The sequence below is a fragment of the Apis florea genome, unplaced genomic scaffold, assembly GCF_048593485.1.
Source record: "Apis florea isolate Af1SG1 unplaced genomic scaffold, ASM4859348v1 contig_2350_pilon, whole genome shotgun sequence".
NCBI classification, from domain to species: Eukaryota; Metazoa; Arthropoda; class Insecta; order Hymenoptera; family Apidae; genus Apis; species Apis florea.
Genome location: NW_028256565.1, coordinates 284,485 through 304,333, shown reverse-complemented (window position 1 = coordinate 304,333; position 19,849 = coordinate 284,485). Strand labels below are relative to the sequence as shown.

The 19,849-nt window shown below is 27.4% G+C and overlaps 5 protein-coding genes across 9 annotated transcripts; 2 read left to right on the top strand and 3 right to left on the bottom strand.

Moving 5' to 3' along the window:
- Window positions 1-136: 136 nt before the first annotated feature.
- Window positions 137-4,589, bottom strand: Su(H) (recombining binding protein suppressor of hairless). The gene is made up of 2 exons (XM_003696744.4): window positions 4,439-4,589; window positions 137-3,212 (listed from the first exon to the last, which is right to left on the bottom strand). The coding sequence occupies exon 2, from the start codon at window positions 3,102-3,104 to the stop codon at window positions 1,584-1,586; it is 1,521 nt and encodes a 506-aa protein (XP_003696792.1). The 5' UTR covers window positions 3,105-3,212; window positions 4,439-4,589; the 3' UTR covers window positions 137-1,583.
- Window positions 4,590-5,254: 665 nt separating this feature from the next.
- Window positions 5,255-11,057, top strand: mus201 (rad2 superfamily protein mus201). Of its 2 annotated transcripts, none has more exons than XM_086904195.1 (10): window positions 5,255-5,428; window positions 6,739-6,843; window positions 6,960-7,135; window positions 7,416-7,853; window positions 7,927-8,143; window positions 8,223-9,397; window positions 9,477-9,575; window positions 9,677-9,890; window positions 9,963-10,199; window positions 10,266-11,057. In XM_086904195.1, exons 2-10 carry the CDS (start codon window positions 6,756-6,758, stop codon window positions 10,907-10,909), a joined length of 3,288 nt encoding a protein of 1,095 aa, XP_086760321.1. In that variant the 5' UTR covers window positions 5,255-5,428; window positions 6,739-6,755; the 3' UTR covers window positions 10,910-11,057. The 2 variants fall into 2 exon arrangements, with proteins under 2 accessions (XP_086760321.1, XP_031774261.2); XM_031918401.2 differs by lacking the exon at window positions 5,255-5,428 and adding an exon at window positions 6,268-6,424.
- LOC100867821 (glutathione hydrolase 1 proenzyme) lies at window positions 10,891-15,672 on the bottom strand. 4 transcript variants are annotated; one of them, XM_031918225.2, is made up of 12 exons: window positions 15,576-15,627; window positions 14,421-14,747; window positions 14,310-14,353; window positions 14,015-14,139; window positions 13,758-13,897; window positions 13,453-13,685; window positions 13,201-13,361; window positions 12,884-13,104; window positions 12,324-12,519; window positions 12,061-12,226; window positions 11,797-11,943; window positions 10,891-11,711 (listed from the first exon to the last, which is right to left on the bottom strand). In XM_031918225.2, the coding sequence occupies exons 2-12, from the start codon at window positions 14,455-14,457 to the stop codon at window positions 11,523-11,525; spliced, it is 1,659 nt and encodes a 552-aa protein (XP_031774085.2). In that variant the 5' UTR covers window positions 14,458-14,747; window positions 15,576-15,627; the 3' UTR covers window positions 10,891-11,522. The 4 variants fall into 4 exon arrangements, 3 of the variants coding, with proteins under 3 accessions (XP_031774085.2, XP_012345630.2, XP_086760322.1); XR_004225405.2 differs by having other exon boundaries at window positions 11,797-11,939; window positions 14,310-14,451; window positions 15,576-15,663; XM_012490176.3 differs by having other exon boundaries at window positions 14,310-14,451; window positions 15,576-15,672.
- An 892-nt stretch (window positions 15,673-16,564) lies between these two features.
- Window positions 16,565-18,088, top strand: Prosalpha4 (proteasome alpha4 subunit). Its single transcript, XM_003696302.4, has 6 exons — window positions 16,565-16,802; window positions 17,058-17,184; window positions 17,261-17,374; window positions 17,443-17,576; window positions 17,650-17,832; window positions 17,922-18,088. The coding sequence occupies exons 1-6, from the start codon at window positions 16,701-16,703 to the stop codon at window positions 18,009-18,011; spliced, it is 750 nt and encodes a 249-aa protein (XP_003696350.3). The 5' UTR covers window positions 16,565-16,700; the 3' UTR covers window positions 18,012-18,088.
- EMC5 (ER membrane protein complex subunit 5) lies at window positions 18,082-19,567 on the bottom strand. Its single transcript, XM_003696714.4, has 3 exons — window positions 18,763-19,567; window positions 18,608-18,660; window positions 18,082-18,539 (listed from the first exon to the last, which is right to left on the bottom strand). Exons 1-3 carry the CDS (start codon window positions 18,842-18,844, stop codon window positions 18,351-18,353), a joined length of 324 nt encoding a protein of 107 aa, XP_003696762.1. The 5' UTR covers window positions 18,845-19,567; the 3' UTR covers window positions 18,082-18,350.
- Between the last annotated feature and the right edge of the window lie 282 nt (window positions 19,568-19,849).

The window sequence follows — 19,849 nt, the reverse complement described above, 5'->3', positions numbered from 1 at the left end:
CTTCATATTTCCAACAAATTCAGTTAAAAAAACGTGTTATTTCTTTGATCCAACTCGATAATTAATCAATAGTTAAGATTGTCTCTACTACTGAATCTTGGGATTTGGAAATAATGTATAGGTAATAGAGTAAAGATTTTATTGTATAAATCTTTTCAATTTATTGCAAAACATAGAGAGACATAAAAACGTATATATATATATATATTACTTAAACTTTTCTTTTGTTTCATCCGTTTAAAATGCACCAATACATATTTTCAAGTGAACAAGCATATTGTCGTCTCTGCAGATGATACGAAAAATTTTTATCACAATTGAAAAATTAAGGTAATGATAATCAGTGAGATTAATAAAAAGCGTGCATAATATTTGTTTACATTAATAAGCAATCAAAAGTTTCATTGACGAAATAATACAATTATTATAATAAATAATCGGTACGAAAAAAAATTGATAATTGAATAGCGCACAAAGTTAACCGACAACACAGCATGTTACAATTTTGAATGATAACGATTCATTTTCCCTGTATTAAAACTAGAATGATTTCTATACGTGAATAAAATATTTTACAAAAGTAATAGTAATTATTTGTCGGTTGATTTATAAAAAATAAATTAATAATTAATAATTTAATTTTAATAAATTGCGATTATTAGCAAATTATTCATTTTCTTCAATAAAAACGAATGTTTTAAAAAATCAATTTATTTTTAAATTTGATATATGTAAAAATATTAGCAAGATCACGCTAAAAAATTATATTATATACCAATATAATATACATTGTATGTCACGTATCGTTTTTTATTAACGATATTTCCGATATCAACGGTCAATTTTAAGCCAAACAAGATCAGTCTTTAATAAAAAAAAATCTTTAATAAAAAGACTGATCTTTCAAGTAAAAAATTAGCAATAATCGACGAGAAATGTATATTCATTTTCAACGATCGATATGTAATTGCACAGTCTGGCTATTGCCGTTAGATTTCGATAATTGGATTGATATTACGAAAGGATATTCGTAATTGGAATTCGTAATTTAAAATTCGTTTTGTTCATAGACGAACAAATTTTTTTTAAAATTTGCGCGCTCTCCCTCCCCGTCCCGTCATTTCTTTCATAACTTTTTACTGATCAATTAGCTAAATATTCACATTCGTAGGAAAGCTCTTAATCCTAAAATCGCTATAAATTTTAATCCCTGTGTAATTCTGTATTAACACTTAAAGCTAGGAACCTATATATTTATAAACATAGGGAAACGATTCTCGGCTCAGCACTGTACATATGTAGTAGCCACAAAAGGCAACGTAATATAACGCAATGGGTCGCAACGCAATGCAACGAAGCGGTTGCTATGTGTTGCTTTTCGTATCATTCAAACTCGTCGTGCTATTGACTCGATGCAACAGGTCTTTCGTTGTATAAGTGATGGTCGAGTTAGCATCATCATTGCTGATTGATTCGGTATCGATAGAAACAATAGGAATATCGTTCGAAAAATGAACAGAAACAGTGTTCGTTTCACTAACTCGTAAACTTTGGTGATGCGCACTGTGATTGTCAAGAAAACATCAGAGACCCGATTGAGGAGGTTGATGAGTGTTCCAAGGTACGTCCGCGATTGCAGGTGGCATGCTCGCTTGATTATGCATGGCACGTGGTGCTCTCATAATTTCATCTGCGGGCGGACAGTGAGGTCGAGGACCAGGTTCTGGAGTATAGGTGAACGTCAGACCAGTTGCATAGATGATACCATCGTTGCGAACTAACGAGACAGGTACCTGAGTTGGTTGTCGTACCCAAAGCCATTCACCCCTAAATTGTGATATGTCCGGTACTACGCAAAGCATGCTTTCTTGACATCTGTACATAGTTTCCGCTTCCACATCCCCAAACCACACCTGAAGATTAGGCGTGAAATTATCTCCAGTCAATTCAAGCATTGCAACATCCCCGCCACCGTTCAGGTGCAAGCTGTGGACCAATGGTACTGGCGTCACTGGTGATCTAACCGGACCCATACCCTCAAAAAATTGATATTCTGCCTTATCAGTGCTAATGATTGTCCAACAGGCGCCATCGTTTATCATCTCTTTGTTTGCTTCTTTTGGACAAGGAGTAGCCTGAAATTGGATAATACGTTCTTGAGACAAACAGAGATACATGTGATCCGTGTCTTTCATATAGAAGGCGCATTTATGCAGCTGCGAAACGGGATCATCAGCCTCTAGACTAGCCATTTGTTTGTCCACTTTTCGAATTACCAGACGTGGAAGCGCCATTCCCGTTACAGAACATACCAATTTCACTGTACTACCGTAATGTACGTAACCATCTCGTACTTGAAACTCTTCCGACTCACTCTCGTTATCGTCCAATAGGTGTATAGTAAATGCACCCCACTGCGTAGAACTCGCATGAAAATTTCCGTTCTCCACGTGAAGATAACGCGTACTAACTGTTTGAGATCGTAACCGATTGAATAGAGCAACTTTTGTTCCGCTTGCTATACACAGATCAGCATTTTTTAAAGATTGTTTTTTCTTCGACGGTTTCGAGATCACTTTGATTCTTTTACTATGAAACACACCGATGTCATGTCCGCTACCATAAAACATTTTCACCGAAAGCATGAAATGCTTTCTCTTATCCGAGTCCGAGATATAAAGTGTCTTTGCCGCGCAATACTGTTTACCATTGTTCAAATCGAGCTGTTGCATGTCTTGATCGGAATTACCGATTCCGATAAACGCGCACAGTTGAGCAGACTGTTCGCTCTCTCCTTCTCGAAGCATTTGTTCCTGACGCATTCTCCATCCATCTCCAAACAAATAGATACACGGTGGAGGACAGAAGAATCGTTTTTCGTTACCATACGATTTTTGCGCAACTTTCGCATGAAGAATTACAATAACCATGTCGCTTCTATCGCGCAAATACCGTTCCATTGCTTCGCGTGTCAACCTTTGATCTTGATGATCCGGTCTATAAACACCGGATCCGAATCGAGGGTAAACTGACATAACCGAAGTCGGCGAAGGAGGAGACTGCATTCCATGTGCCATCGTGGGCAAACCAAACTGGTGTGGCATATTTATTAACCTTCACTTCGATTCTCTCGACTATACAATAGAGTTGTTAGGTTGCTTGCAGATTATCCTTGTCATCTATGCATGTCATAATTATCTCTGCCCCTTTACCTGAAATACATTACATTATAACCAATTACAATCAATATTATTTTTCATCATCTATCATCTATCATTCTATTATTATTTATATTTTTTTAAATTTTGTATTAATTAAATATTGAAAAGAGTAAAAATATTATGAAGTCAAATTCAAAGTATATATAAATATACTTTATAAATTATATATATTATTATAATTTGTTACTATAAATATTAAAATAAAATACTATATAAAAAATATAATAATATCGTGATACATAAAATAAATATTGATTTTTTACTATGTATATTTTAGATAAGCATAGAATCATACAGTTTTGTTCATTTAAGAGCTTAGTGTGGGAAAGATTTTTGTTTTTTTACAATGCAAGATATAATTAACGTAAGGTATCTTTCTTTAAACGAGCTACTAAGAATTGTTAGTCTTAGTACAGGAAAGAGGAAATGTACATATATACTGTGGGAACCAAGCTGAGCTCATTTTTCCTGCATGAATTAAATCACCCTTGTTCGTTGTGTCTATACAATTATATCTATGTACTTGTAAATATAAAGATGTTCGCTGATTAATTTTATCTATTAAAATAATTTTTTTAAACATATTTTAATTTTCGAATATCATAATTATCATTAAATTAAATTATACATTTCCATAAATTTTATAAAACAAGAAAGTCACAATAATATTATAAAAAATGAAAAACTATTCCTAAATAAAATAAAAGTTGCAATGTTAATTGTCTGATATAAGTTACGTATACTTATCTCTTAATTAAATGCATAATGAATAAAATTACAAATACATCTTTTCATAACTTTTCAAACTACAGACAATTATTTATGTATTGTAAAAACTTATATTACTATATAAATGACAAGGTGATTTAAACTTCATATATATATACATATAAAGTGTTATATAAAGTATTATATGCATATATGTATAATTTTACACTATAGAAAAAATAAAGAATGATACTCTTGTACAGATTTTCTTATTGAAGAATATTATGAAAATGAAAAATTTAAATTTTTTTACATTTGATTTAATGACAGAAATTAAACATTATGATTATTCACCATAAATTTTTTTAATTTCATAAATAAATTAATAATATTTATAAATAAAAAATTCATTTATATTTTTTAATTAATATTTAAAAAACTGTTTATTTACTTTTTTGATGCAAAGGTTACACCGAACAAAAAACAGGTTAAACGTTTTTAATATTTACCTTATTTTTCAACTCGATTTGAAACATAAATCCCAATGCATTTTTTTAAATTATTATTAGTTATTCACAAGTATCACATTATTCCTCGATTCTTCACCATTCGCAAATCCTTTTGCGTCCTCGTCACCTATTCTCCCTAATCCATTCAAAAAACACCTGTTCACTTTCCGAATTTTCCGAACAGTCTTACCAACCCACAGAAGTGGTTTAACCGCGCGCGCCACTTTAAATCCAAAATACCGAATTTCGAAATTCCGCTTGATATTAATTATAATTATAGTTGGATACACATCGTTTTGTTACCTTATTCTGGTCTATCTTTTTCTAATCTCGTTATTTTCAACTAAACAACGAACGATAAACTTATTTTGACAAATCTTCAAAGAAGCATTAATAGAACTTACTCCTACAATATTCGCCGAGTAACTAAGTTCGAAACGATAACGTAGAGTTATTACTACCCGCGTAAGTGGCTCGAACAGGTATGTATTAATAAGGGGTGTCTATAAAACCCTTGATATTAATGCAATTATTATTTACTTAAATATTTAAATTGCATGTTTTTTTCATTTTTTATTAGCAATAAATATTAAAACTTAAATTTTCAATGTAAAAAAATAAAAAGAAATACTGGATAACAAGAGAAAAAGAAAATTAAATATCATTCTATTTTAATCAAATATTTTATCAAATTATATTTTACATAAAATAAAAATATAAATATATTATTTTTAATTTATTTAACAAATGTTTATAAAATTTCAATCAAAAAAATTTCAAGAGTTGGAATAGTTACGTTACTGAACTGTTGATTCTATTGTTTTACTGTTGTACAATGGCCTGGTCGACCCAAGCGCCTCCAGTTTCCCTTCTTGTTCCCCACCTGACGTGAGCTACACCCCTCTACTCTGTACGTGCCGTGGAATTGCTGCCGCAAAAGGATGTTGGGGTTACCCTGGGGGGCGTGGGAAAAACCTGCTGTGGGAAAGAGTGGGTGGCCTCTACCTCACTTCACTTCTCTCATGATGACGATACGATATACATATACATCATGTTTACGAGTGTGTATATGCGCATAGCTAGACAAGCTACACACAACTATATATTTCACATATCACGTTAGATACTTGTATTCGAGTCACACGAATGGCCATCAGCCTGATACTGCGTAATATAGGACGAGTATGCGTGGATAGACAAATTAACGTTATAAGCTTACCTTTTATTGCATCGAGAGCCTAGATTTTCAATTAAATATAATTTTATATTGGCAAACATTATTGTTGAAAACATATATCACATGTATCCTCGTAAATTTTATATTTAAATTTATATTTAAATATTATTTAATCTACTTTCTATATATTTTATATACATACATAGAAATTTTTAGAAAATTTTATAAATAATTTTTTTAATTCGTTATTAGATATTAATCAATTATAATAACTATTTTTATATTGAATATAATATTATTTATTTTATATATAAAAAGTTTCATAATTTTTTTAGTCAAATAATAAATTTGATAAAATTACGTTTTTCATTTATGAAATATAGATATAACAGTTTGTAAAAGTATAATTTCAAATAAGATTGATAATAAAATTTAATTAACTCAGAAAATATTATTACTTTATGATAATTGAAATATATTATAAACTTTAAATTTAAAATAATATGATTAAAATATTTTTTTTCTCACAATTTTTAGAATGTATTACAAATTTTGAACGTACTACATCATATATAAGTATAAATATAGTACATATGAATAATGATATGAATAATATATATGAATATATTATTTTGATCAGCTGACTTAAGCTGACTAGTTAACTGTTCCACTGCGACATCTGTAAGCATGCAGATTCGAATCATTGAAAAATTAAAACTATATAAAAATTAAATAATTTAATGATTCTTTTATATATTTAATTTAATGATTCTTCCATATAATATTAATATATATTTTAATATATATAAGTAAGTATTTTCATATATTTTGTATTATTTTGTATTTTTATAGCGTATAATTATAATTTAGGTTATATATAATAAGCAGAAATGCACTATAAATATATATTATAAATAATTGTTATTTTAATTTCTAAGCAAATATTCTAATTTATAAACGAATATCGTACTTAGAATATAAAAGATAATCTTTGTATTTTCATACTCTTCAATAACAGTTTTATTAAATAAATATTGTGTATATTGTGTATATATTAATCAAAGAGTATTTATTATCAATATAATATAAATAATATATAATATAATTTTATAATTTATTATAGGTTTGTTGTCTTAAATAATGGGTGTTTATGGTTTATGGCGTTTACTTAATACAACAGGAAAACAAGTGCCTTTAGAAACATTGGAAGGGAAAATCTTAGCTATTGGTAAAAAAATTTTAATTTTAATATTAATAATTATTTTATTATTACATTAATATAGACATATTTACAATTAATGTTTGCTTATACATATGATTAACAATTTTGTGATTCTTATGTAGATATATCAATTTGGATACATCAAGTATTACAAGGATATCAGGATCGTTTTGGTAACCCGAAACCCAATGCTCATCTTATTGGTTTATTTCACAGAATATGTAAACTTTTGTATTATAAAATTAAACCAGTCTTTGTTTTTGATGGAGGTGTGCCAATGCTTAAAAAAGATACAATTGTAAATATACTTTTAATTAAATTTTGATTTTTTAAAAATATAAATTAAAAAAATATTTATTAAAAATATCAATTATAGATATTCATAAAATATAATTAATTAATTTCATTTAACTTTCTAATTATCTAAATTATTGTATACTTCAATATTACATACATTGTACATGCATGCATTAATGAAACTGTACTTTTATCTTGATTATAATATTGTCCGTATATAATTAGTTTACTGTGGGAACCAGGTAGTGAGAAAAGAGGTTCTTATTCCTTTGTGTTCACAGGCTTTACGCAGGAAACAGAAATCTATGGCCAAGAATAAAGCCCAACAGATGAGGACAGAATTAATAAATAATTTAATAAAACATTCTACAGTAAAAACAGCACTTAACACTGAGATGCAAAATGAATCAATTACAAATGAATCTTCTGAAATAATTATAAGTTTGCAAAATAAACAAACAGTAGATGATATGTTTAAATTACCAAGTATACCAAGCACAAGTAAGGCAGAATCAAGTTGTAATGATGTTTATGATTCTGATTCTTCTGATGAATTGAGTCCGCGTAAACAAACAAAATGGATTGGAAATATTCACAATGTAGATGTAACTAGCGCTGAATTTAAAGATTTACCAGCTGACGTGCGTTATGAAATTCTAACTGATTTGAAAGAAACAAGAAAGCAAAGTTCATGGGGGCGTTTACATGAGATGCCCGAAGTATATATTTTTATTTAAAAATGTAAATATTTTAAATTTACTTCAATTTACTAATATGATGTATTTTATTTAGGAATCAAATGAATTTTCTGGTTTCCAAATGAAACGTTTGTTAAAAAGAAGATTAGTACAACAAAGTTTAGAAAATGCTGAAAAGGAAATGGGAGGAAAAACACTTACATTAGAAGAATTAGATAAATTATTAAAAGAACAGGGAATACCTACGGATATTCAAAATTATACCCATCGCATCGCTGCAGACAATACAACTAGATTAATTTATATTAGTGGTATTTCATAAATTTTTCATTGAAATCGAAACTCTAGCTCTTTATTTTTTTCTTCATTTTTATAAATTTTATATTGCAGATAAAAATGCATACTTTCAAAACAAAAACAATGTTAATTCAAATAATGAGAATACTACACAGAATAATGAACATGAAATAGATGAAGTTATTGCTGGGCCTAGTAAATCTACATCGATTCGTGATGATATAAATGAATATGAACTTAATGATGATTGGGATAGCGATATTGAAATAACAACTACAAATAATTTTAGATTTACAAGTGAAATGAACGATAACGATATAGAATCGGAAACAGAATCAAGGGAATCACGAACATTATCGAAGAAATATTTGAAACAAAATGTTACGAATCCTGCATTAACATATATGTTAGAATATAGTGGATTGACGGAAGAACAAATTCTTACTCTTCTTGAAAACAATGGAGAAATGTGTAAAAATGTTGAAAATACTTCAAGAATACCAGAACAAACTGATTCATATAAAACAAATGATTGTGACAATAAAAATAATGTACAACATTTAAATCCAAAGTCTGAAAACAATAAAAAATGTACGAAATTCGATTGTACAAATGTTGTAGAATTAATTGATGAATCAAAAATATTATCGGAAACAAATACTGAGACAAACATAAATTTATCTTCTGTTAAAATTGCGAACATTTCAAACAAAGCACAATTTGAATCAAAAACTGCAACAATAATTAGTTCAACAGATTCAGATTCAGATGATTTTATAGAAATTAAAGATATACCGGCATCAAAAGAGAATACTATTATTAATAATAATGTTTCACAACAAAGTATTCAAATAACATTTAGATCTGATGAAAAAGTAGAAGATGATATGTTTGCAGATATATTTGAAACATCAAATAACAAATTAAACTTGAATAAAGAAACATCAAAGAATAAAATTACTTTTGAAAAAGAAATTGAAGAATCAACAAAGAATCAAATTAAGGATAATCAATTATTTAATGCAAAATTTGATGGTATCAATAAGCAGTCAGATATTGACATTGATCTGAATATTTTAAACACAAATGTACCATCAAAAAAAAATCAAATAGAAGACAAAACTAACATTGAAGAAGTGACAAGTGCTTCAAAAAATAATATAGAAAATATAAATATTAAAGATACTATAAATATTAATACGCTGCCAAATCCTATAGAAAAAATAAGTCCTATACCTATGAATGAAAATGAATTGTTATCTTTACAAGTAAGTATACTCATACATTAGATGATCACATACAAGCAAATATTTTATTATTAAAATGTTTAGTATACTTTAATTTCAGGCCCAATTAGAGGATAAACAAACAGAATTAATTGCAAATATTGGTAAATTAGAAAGGCAAGGTATCGATATTTCTGATCAAATAAGAATCGAAGCTCAGGTATTTGATGTATAACAAAATTTTAATAAATAAATAAATTAATAAATTTAACAAATTATCGCAATAAACGCATATGTTTTTTTCATACATAATATCTATAGGAACTGTTAAAATTATTTGGAATACCATATTTAGTAGCACCCATGGAAGCAGAAGCGCAATGTGCATATTTAGAACAAATTCATCTTACCGATGGTACAATTACAGACGATTCGGATATTTGGCTATTTGGAGGACAATGTGTTTATAAAAATTTTTTCGACAACAATAAAAAAGTTCTTGAGTTTCGTGCTTGCGACATACAACGATATTTTAGTGAGTCTATTATTATCTTTTTAATTAAAAAAAAAATATACTTGTGTTTAAATTAATGTCTATTTATTTTAGAATTAACACGAAACGAAATGATACGCCTTGCCCTCTTAGTTGGGAGCGATTATACTACAGGTTTGACTGGTATTGGCCCTGTTACTGCTTTAGAAATATTAGCAGCATTTCCTTCAGAAGGTGAAAATTTATTACAAGGCTTAGTAAATTTTTGTTCTTGGATCGAAAATGGTAAAGTTGCCGGTCCTGGAAAAACGAGTTTACGAAACAAGTTACAAAATTTAGAAATTCAGAAAGGTATATATTTAAGTGACTTCTCTTATTATTACATCTTATAAAATACATTATTGTTTTTCTCTACAGGTTTTCCAAGTCAAGCTGTTGTTCAAGCATATCTTGCACCAATGGTGGACGAATCAAAAGAAACTTTCAGTTGGGGTAAACCTAATATTATAATTTTAGGCGATTATGCAAAACAGAAATTTGGTTGGGACAAAGATAAGTATAACAAAATTATAACACCGGTATTGAAAAGGTTAGAAGAGAAGCAAATCCAAAATAAAATAGACGCGTATTTTAAATTACAAACCATTCCAAGATCAATCGAAATAAATTTAAGCCAACGAGTGCAGAAAGCTGTGGAAAAATTAAATAACGATAACGTAAAAGATTTTAAACGCATTGAAAATGTGCAATCATTGCAGAAGAAACAAAAATCTTCGAATGAAAATCAAAAGAAAAGGAAGGAATTGAAAAATGAACAAACTTTAGCTGGTAGCGCTAAGTCTAAAATTTTTTCTGTTTCTACTTTTAACGAAAAAAATGTCGATGAATATATTCCGCAAAGAGAGCACGATAAAGTAAATGCTTTAAAAAATAAATTACATGCGATCGAGGTACTTCGAAAATCTAAACAAGGATTATACAAAACGAAAAAAATAAAGCGTTGTGTACGAAAAATAAAGAAAGAAGCTGAACTTTCAGAAAGTGATAGTAGTAGTTCATAATTTTATTTAAATATATTATATTATTTTATTTTAATGTAATTAATTTAAATTATCTAATGGTAAATCTTAAAAAATTACAGTATTATTTTTATTTATTAAAAATTAAATGAAAGTTGTATATTTTTTTAAGATAAATTATTATTATACACATAGTATTTATTTTACATTTAAATTTACACCTTTAGCAAATAGTTTTTACATAATAACATATTAATATTATTTGATATTTATATTTTTCGAGTATTTTAAAAAAATTAATCTAAAATTTTATTTTATTTCGATGTATGTATATATATATATATATATATATATACACATACTAATACTTCTTATTTTTAATAACTTTTTAAGGTTCCATTGCCACATTTCTTTAATTAAAGAATTACTATTTATTATGGAATATAGACACACACTAGGACGCAGCATTTATGAGGCTTGCAACGATCATTTTTCATAGCGAGATCGTACGATTATGTGCATTGCATTATCGTAAGAAACGTAAATCAATTTTTGATCACAACAATGTCGTATTGCTTGCGTATATCGCAACATTATTTCTTATCTATCTGCGCTGAGTCATTTTATTTACTATTTTGTTCATGGATAAAAAAACTTAAAAACCAGCAGTTCTTCCTTCTCTTCGAAAATCCGAAGTAGCAAATATTTCTCCATTCTGTTTAGATATAGCCGTAATTGCACTACCAATTCCCGTATAAGCTGTAATATTATGTCCAATATTCGATAAATAATTTAATATGTCTGTAGAAAATCCTTGTTCATGTTGAACAATCATTGGTAATAGCTATAATTTGGAAAAAATTTTATAAGTTAATTAGAATATATATATATATAATGTATCATACGATCGAATCGAAATTTGATCTTACTTGATGATGAATTCTAGGTACATCAACAGCTTGTCTTATATCATATCCTGACCAAAGATTTAATATCATTGCTGTTGCAATTGAGGTGATGATTTTAGTTCCACCTGCAGCACCAATTACTAAACGGACATGTTCATCTTTATCTACCTTTATAAAAAAAAGAAAAAAAAAAAAATGGAAAAAAAAATGATCAAATATTGATTTTATATACATATATATATACCTATATAATATTATCTCTTCATTTGCAAAGTATATGCTTACAACAATTGTCGGGCTCATAGAACTCAAAGGTCTTTTTCCAGGCTTAATAAAATTTGCTGGCGAAGGTGGTACACCGAATGCATTAGTTATATTTGGGGAACTAAAATCATCCATTTCATCGTTAAATATTATGCCAGTCGATTCTGAACGTATCATTGCTCCAAAACTGTCAAATTAATAATTGAAATTAGAAAATATATCCTTTTTTTTTTTTTTTATTATTATTTTCGAAATCAAAATTATTAATACAACACTTGACTAACACTTGATTTATCGTTGATGTGACGGATACGGCAGATCCATCGGGAGCCAAGACAGAGATGTGAGACGTTCCTGAATCGTCTGGTGGAACAGTAATAGCACCATAATAAGTGGGATCGTTACTCGTCTCGTTTACCTTAATTTTCTTTCGAATCATATTTGCATAATCGACAGATGTCAAATTATTAAGTACTTCGCCTGAAAAAAAAAATTATCGATTATCATAATTTGTATCATAATCAAACGAGAAATATTTTTTTTTTTAATAAAAAAAAAAAAAAAAAAAAGAAATTAGATAAGCTAAGAATAGACCTAAACCAAACCAAATATATTAGCTGCGATAAGTATCATCATATCATCATTAACTCTATTCTTGTCTGTTTCCATGACAAATGAACTGATTCTAAATTTGCTCTTATCTCACACTCTTATCTAAAGTAATTTAAATTGATGTTCAAATGATTTATTACATAACTAATAAAAAATTGTTTTTTATTTGTTATATGTATACTTATCACAAATAACAATGAGTATGCGATGATAACATAAATTGCCGACTCACTGATATTGACGAAATCAGGATCAGCTAATTTCGTTCTTTTAGCATAAGTCCATTTAAACGTCTCGATTATGTTTTGCCATGTAATTCTGTTGTCCTGGTTTGGAATTATACCGTAGAGAACATTCATAATAAAAGTTACGAGCGCTCCTGAACCAGGTGGCGGTGCGGTATAGATAGTTAAATCCCCTACCGTTGATTTAATCGGTTTCCTCCATTTTACTCTGTAAACAATTACATTCGTATTACATACGGATAATACGTATATTTCAATTTGAATTGCCTCACGGATTTTTTTTTTATAAAAAGTTCACGCATACTTATAATTTACGAAATCCTCCTTCTTTATGATACCTTTGAAAGCACCGATCTCTTTCACTAAATTATCGGTCATACTGCCATTGTAAAATACATCGGGCCCATTGAACGCGATCAATTTCAACGTTTCTGCCAAACGTGGTCTTTTTATTCTATCGCCTACCTGAAAGAAACGAAATTTCTATAGCGTTCTCGATCGAAATCGCAAGATAGAGGAGACAAAAGAAGAGAGGACATGAAACATAAACATCCACCTTCCACAACGAATTGGTAGTGGGATTTATAAGGATTTCGGCCAACGATTTTTCCGCCCTTATCGACGATTCTTTACTGCTCAGATATGATTCCAAATATTTAGTCACGATTGATCCGGTGGTGCACAGAGAAATAATTGGCTCGAATAGATCGAACCATTTCAATTTCCCATACTTTTTATGGGCTTCCCAATAACCAAGAAGCTCGCCCGGTACTGCAACGGCTAAGCCGCCTAAGACGTATATCAATTTTAACGTGTACGCGTACGTGTGATAAAAAAAAAAGAAAATATTAACATTTTTACCAAACATCGCTAATTGAGGATCCCCATGAAACATGGTCTCATTCGCGTCAGATGGAGCGACCTCCCTCGCATCCAAATAAACGGCAGTTTTGTTAGATGCGTCCCAAATGGTCATTAAAAATCCACCGCCCAATCCCATACTTCGATTCAATGGAACAAACGCGTGGAACAACGTGGATGTGTAGAGAAAATATTGGAAAATTATTAAAATATACAGAAATGTATGCGCATGCGTGAAAAAGGAAAATTTAATTCACCTATGCAAAGACGCAACTCCCTCGCATAAGAGCGCAGCAATAGCCGCATCGACTGCCGATCCACCTTTATTTAACATGCCGACACCTATCTCGGCGCATTCTTGCCCGTGTGTGGACACTGCAGCCTTTTTAAGAGCGAACCAACATCGTCGATACGTAAAAAAAGGAAGAAGAAGAAATAAAAAAAAAAAAAATCATTTGGAACGGAAATTATTATCGATTATTATTATTCTTATTTTTCTATAAATAAAAATAAAAATCTCATTTTTTATCATCATTTTGATCCATAGTTTACCTTTTTGTATCTTCCAAAGTACGAGCTTCCATTAGAGATCGTTTCTGAATTATTAACGAATAATACGATTATTATCGTTAGGACCATAGCTAGAATTATAGCGATGCTCACCCCAAATATTAGAAGCTTCTTTGTCTTTAATCTTCATGGAAAAAAATTGCGTTAGAAACTGTCCGGTTCCAAAACAATTTGTAAGGAAAATATTTCGTTGATAACATCTTTTTTAAGTGTTATTTATATTCGTATAGTTTACATTTACTTCTGAATCCCGATAAAAACTGATCGTCTTTGTTTTTTTTTTTCTTTCTTTCTTTTTTTTTTTTTTTTTTCTTTTTTTTTATCAATTTAAATGATCGAAACGAACAATTGCTTTGATCGTATTTACGTCGTATTTACTATATACACGTACACATATCTATGTCACACGTATCTATGTCACTTCAATAGTGACGTGAAATTAATACAATATTAATACAATATATATTATGTGTTGTAAATAATATAACATTTATATATATATATATATATACATATTTAAATATTCAAAAGTTAAGAAATATTCGATAAAAAAAAAAATACTTAAGATATGAAAATGATCGTGAATATTTTCTATTTTTAAAAATAGCAAAAGTAAAAAAAAAAATATTTTACTTCTATCTTTATGAAGCGTGTTATTGGTGATATTTATCATAGATATACGATATATCCATCAATTGCATCCAATTGCAAAAATATAAGATTACGATATAATTTAATTCTTTCACGATGAATTCACTTTGATTTAAGGATATGAAATTGAAGAATATTAACTGTTACTACTAGATATTAATCTCATAAAATCGGTAAATTCCATAAAGCTTCGAAATCTTTGAAATTAAAGTATTCTGCTCGATTTCTTTTTTTCTTTTTCCTTTCCTTTCGAAGAAAATTTCGAAGAAATCTTCAAGACACGTATAAAATTTGTTTCGAATTGTTCAATTCAGTTATAAAATATAATATACGATATGAACGTTGTTATACAATGATTTTATATATAAATATGTTTGTATGCTTTTTTTTTTTTTTTTATAAATAATATTACATAATTATCCAAAATAACATTTTTTTTTTGTTTCATTACAAATGATCCAAAGATTATGCGAATAACTTTTATCGAAGAAAAGTGTTCCATATTGTTTTCACGTTATTAAAAATAATAAATGGAAAATGGAAATTATTGTTTTTATTATCGTAGAAAATATGAAAAGTGAAAGTATCTTTACGAACCCGATCATGTTGCTTGGGAACAAATGGGAACAGAGAGCTCTCAACCTTGACTAAACCTTTCAGCAAGTTGATCGGCGCGTTTTATACTAGCTACAATACAGATTCTATTTATTTATCCCCACTCCTGTCATACGTACGCAATATCAAATGCTTCTAATTCCTCCATTTATTTTGAAAGCAATATCCTACTAAGTATTTTTAATTGAAAAGTATTTTTAATTAAAAATCGGTTATCGATATCGATTTATATATAAGTATATATAAATCGGTATGGAATATTAAATATGAATAAAATTATTGTACGTACGTTTTTGTAATTCTTGTGACAAAAAGTAAAAAAATAGAAAGAGAACAATTTTTTTCATATTAGAAATATTTGTTTAAATTTTTTGTTATATAACGTATATATCTATGAATGTTTAAATAATTTATCGTATTTTATCGACCTTTATCGATATACCTTTGATCTTTTACACGTAATTATTGTTTAATTTTGTCAATTTTTTAAAAATTATTAATAAAGAATTCAAATAAATCAAATAAAGATTCGAGATGTAGAGATCATTTTTCAAAAATTGTTTATATTTTTTATTGAAAAAAGTAAGATTTTATTATTACACATAATTTTATTTTACACATTTATTTCTACTTTAAATAATCTATTTTTTAAATTATCTTTAAATAATTCTATCTTTTTTTGATTTTATATATTTTTTTATTGATTTTTACACACATAATTATTGTTCAACTTTCTGTCAATTCTATAAGTTGTTAAGAATTCAAATAAATTATTAAAATTCAAAATGCAGAAAAATGGAAAAAGTGCTTATATTTTTTATTTCAAAAAATTGAGATTATGAATAAATTTAATTTAGTTTTAAATATTTTTATATTAACAATTTTTCTTGTGAAAAAAAAAAGTAAAATTATGTTTATTGTATTTTTTGAAAAAATACAGTTTAATAAAACGTTACGTTACGATGATTATGAAAATATTAATATATATTACCCTCTATCGGTAAGTATTAGAACCAAGCTTCCGAATGAGTAGCGATCATTTTGAAAAACGGCGAAGTCATTTCGTGAACAGAACAAGGGAGATATACTTTCAAAAAATTTGACAGAATGACAGCAAGGTACGATAGAGCTATTACGGTATTTTCACCAGATGGACATTTGCTACAAGTAGAATATGCACAAGAAGCTGTCAGAAAAGGTTCTTCTGCGGTATGATTATATATTTTATCTAACCTCTTTTGTGTTTGTGATAAATTGTTCAACATTTTGTATATTTTTGCATTAACATTACATTATTCATATATCATGATATGATATAAAATGAAACTTTATTAATATGAAGCAAAATAATATTAAATGCATTTAATAATTGATGTTACAAGTCGAATGCAAGATGATTTTTATTTATTAAAATTTTATAATATTTTTTTTTTAACTAATCATATTGATGACTTAATTATATAGGTTGGCGTGCGTGGGAATGATGTAGTCGTTTTAGGCGTTGAAAAAAAATCTATTGCAAAACTTCAAGAGGAACGAACAGTTCGTAAGATATGTCTTTTAGATGAACACGTTGTAATGGCATTTGCAGGTTTGTTTATAAATATTACATTGAAATAATTAGTATAATATGATAAATTATTATATGTGCTTTATTTTTTCTTTAGGTTTAACAGCAGATGCAAGAGTATTAATTAATCGTGCACAAGTGGAATGTCAAAGTCATAGATTAACTGTGGAAGATCCAGTTACATTGGAATATATAACTAGATACATTGCAGGTAAATATATACGTTCTATTATTTTTTTCTATTAAATATATATATATATATATAATATTCACTTTTAGGTTTAAAACAAAAATATACACAAAGTAATGGTAGAAGACCTTTTGGAATATCATGTCTTTTAGCTGGATTCGATTATGATGGTGTTCCACATTTATATCAAACAGAACCTTCAGGCATTTATTATGAGTGGAAGGTATATTATGTTCAGATATTGTTTGTTAATTATAAAAAAAAGAAAAAGAAAAAAATTATTTTCTCTTTCTAAGGCAAATGCAACAGGTCGAAATGCCAAAACAGTTCATGAATTTTTACAAAAATATTATACACCAGAAGAAGTAGCAACTGAAAAGGGAACAATAAAATTAGCTATTAGAGCTTTATTAGAAGTAGTACAATCAGGAAGAAAAAATTTAGAAATCGCAGTAATGAGACGTGGTCAACCTTTACAGGTATAAATTCTAAAATTTATTTATTCGTAAATTATTTTTTGAACAATTCATTTTGAAATATTTTTTACAAATTAATTATATTATTTTAGATGTTAGACTTAGATACTATTGGAGAATATGTTACTGAAATTGAAAGGGAAAAAGAAGCAGAAGCTGAAAAGAAGAAACAAAAAAAGTGATCTTTACATGGAATTAAACTTATTATTCAATTATTGGTATTTTGCATAAAATAAATATAAAACACATGAATACAAAATTTTAAGATTCTTTTTATTTGTACTTTATTTGTACTTTTTTTTGTGTTTTTTTAAATATAGATTTAAAATTTATTATGTTTTATATATATATATATATAATAAAAAGATTACCTTTTTTTTTTATGTAATACAATTAAGATCAATAATAAATAATATATAAATTAAATTACAAAGTTCTACACACTATTTATATATGTACCTGTTTTTAAATAATTACATTAATTTTATGTTTATATTTTTCGAATGAATAATAAAAATATTTTATTGTGTGTATTGAGGTGACAAAGATCTTCCACGATGATTAAATATTTGAAACGAAGGAAGATTTCTTAATGTTTCCCAAGATTTGTTTTCTAAATCTACAACTGCTCGAATTTCTTTGAAATCACCAGCAATATACATTACTCCATACATAACCAAAAATAAACTGATAATGCCTTGTATTAAAATCTGTAACAAAAATGTACCATGAATTACATATTTTTTTTATATTAATTCTAAATATTAATGATACTTACATCAATTGGTAAAGTAATGAATTCTTGTTCTGTTATTCGTAAATATGAACGATCTATAAATTTTATTATAAAAATATAGTCAAAATTTAAACAATTTAGCCAAAAAATATTAAAAAATATATCATTATATTTTTAATTTTAAAGATAATACATACGTTGAGCAGCTGAATATGCTGTATGTAATATTGATATCAATCCTATGAATGTCGTAAATTTGTGTAGAGTTGTTGCAGGCATTTTAATATTACTAAATAAATTTAATATTATAAAATAATATAACAAATATTTTAAACGATAATTATGATTTAACGCTCACAATAGTAATTCTTATACTAGTATAAATTATAATAAACAAGGCTTGTTTTCATGTTATGAAGCAAGATGATTGCTTTATTTATAAGTTGTCTTTTTTTATTTTATACCGCGTTTCTAATTATTGTTTTTTTTTTTAAATTATATTTAGATACGATTAGTTTTTTTTTTTTTAATTTATATAATATTATAAGTATAAATCAATTATCTAGGAATTAATTTAGCGTATAATGTAAATTTACATTCTAAAAAGTGATTAAAGTGAGAATAAATAGCGAAAAAAAACAGAAAGTAAAAATATGAGATTTAGCACTATTTCCAAAGTGCATAGATAAAACTTGTAATAGATAAAGAGAGCAAATAATAAAAGGATTAAATAAGATAAGAATTGATTATCATTGCCATCTCTTGAATACTTTTGGAAAATATTATTATATCAAAAGATGGCACTGATGATCAATTCTTATCCTATTTCTATTCTTCTTGTCTACTATTTATTTTTCTTCTATGTTTATTTATCTTCTATATTAATCTCATTTACGACATTTTAGAGATGGCGTTGATTATTATATTTTTATATTTCTATTTCTATCTTTTTCTTCTTATTTGTTTTTCTTGTCTGTCTATTCCTTCTTAGCGTGTAATCATAGCAGAATAAAAAATACAGGATGTCAACTAAATACACTTTCATCATTTTTTTTTCAAAATTACAATGTATTTTAATCGTTAATGTAAAAAATATACATATAATATTTTTGACTTTACAATACATGTTTACAATGATTTTGCAAAAAATATATACTGATATACATATGACGTGAGACTTTATTTCGACGATAGTGGTAGGATTTAAATTTTGTAATGAAATATATTTTCTATATTTTATATGTAATTTTGAAATATTGAAATTTAATTTTAATTATTATTGAT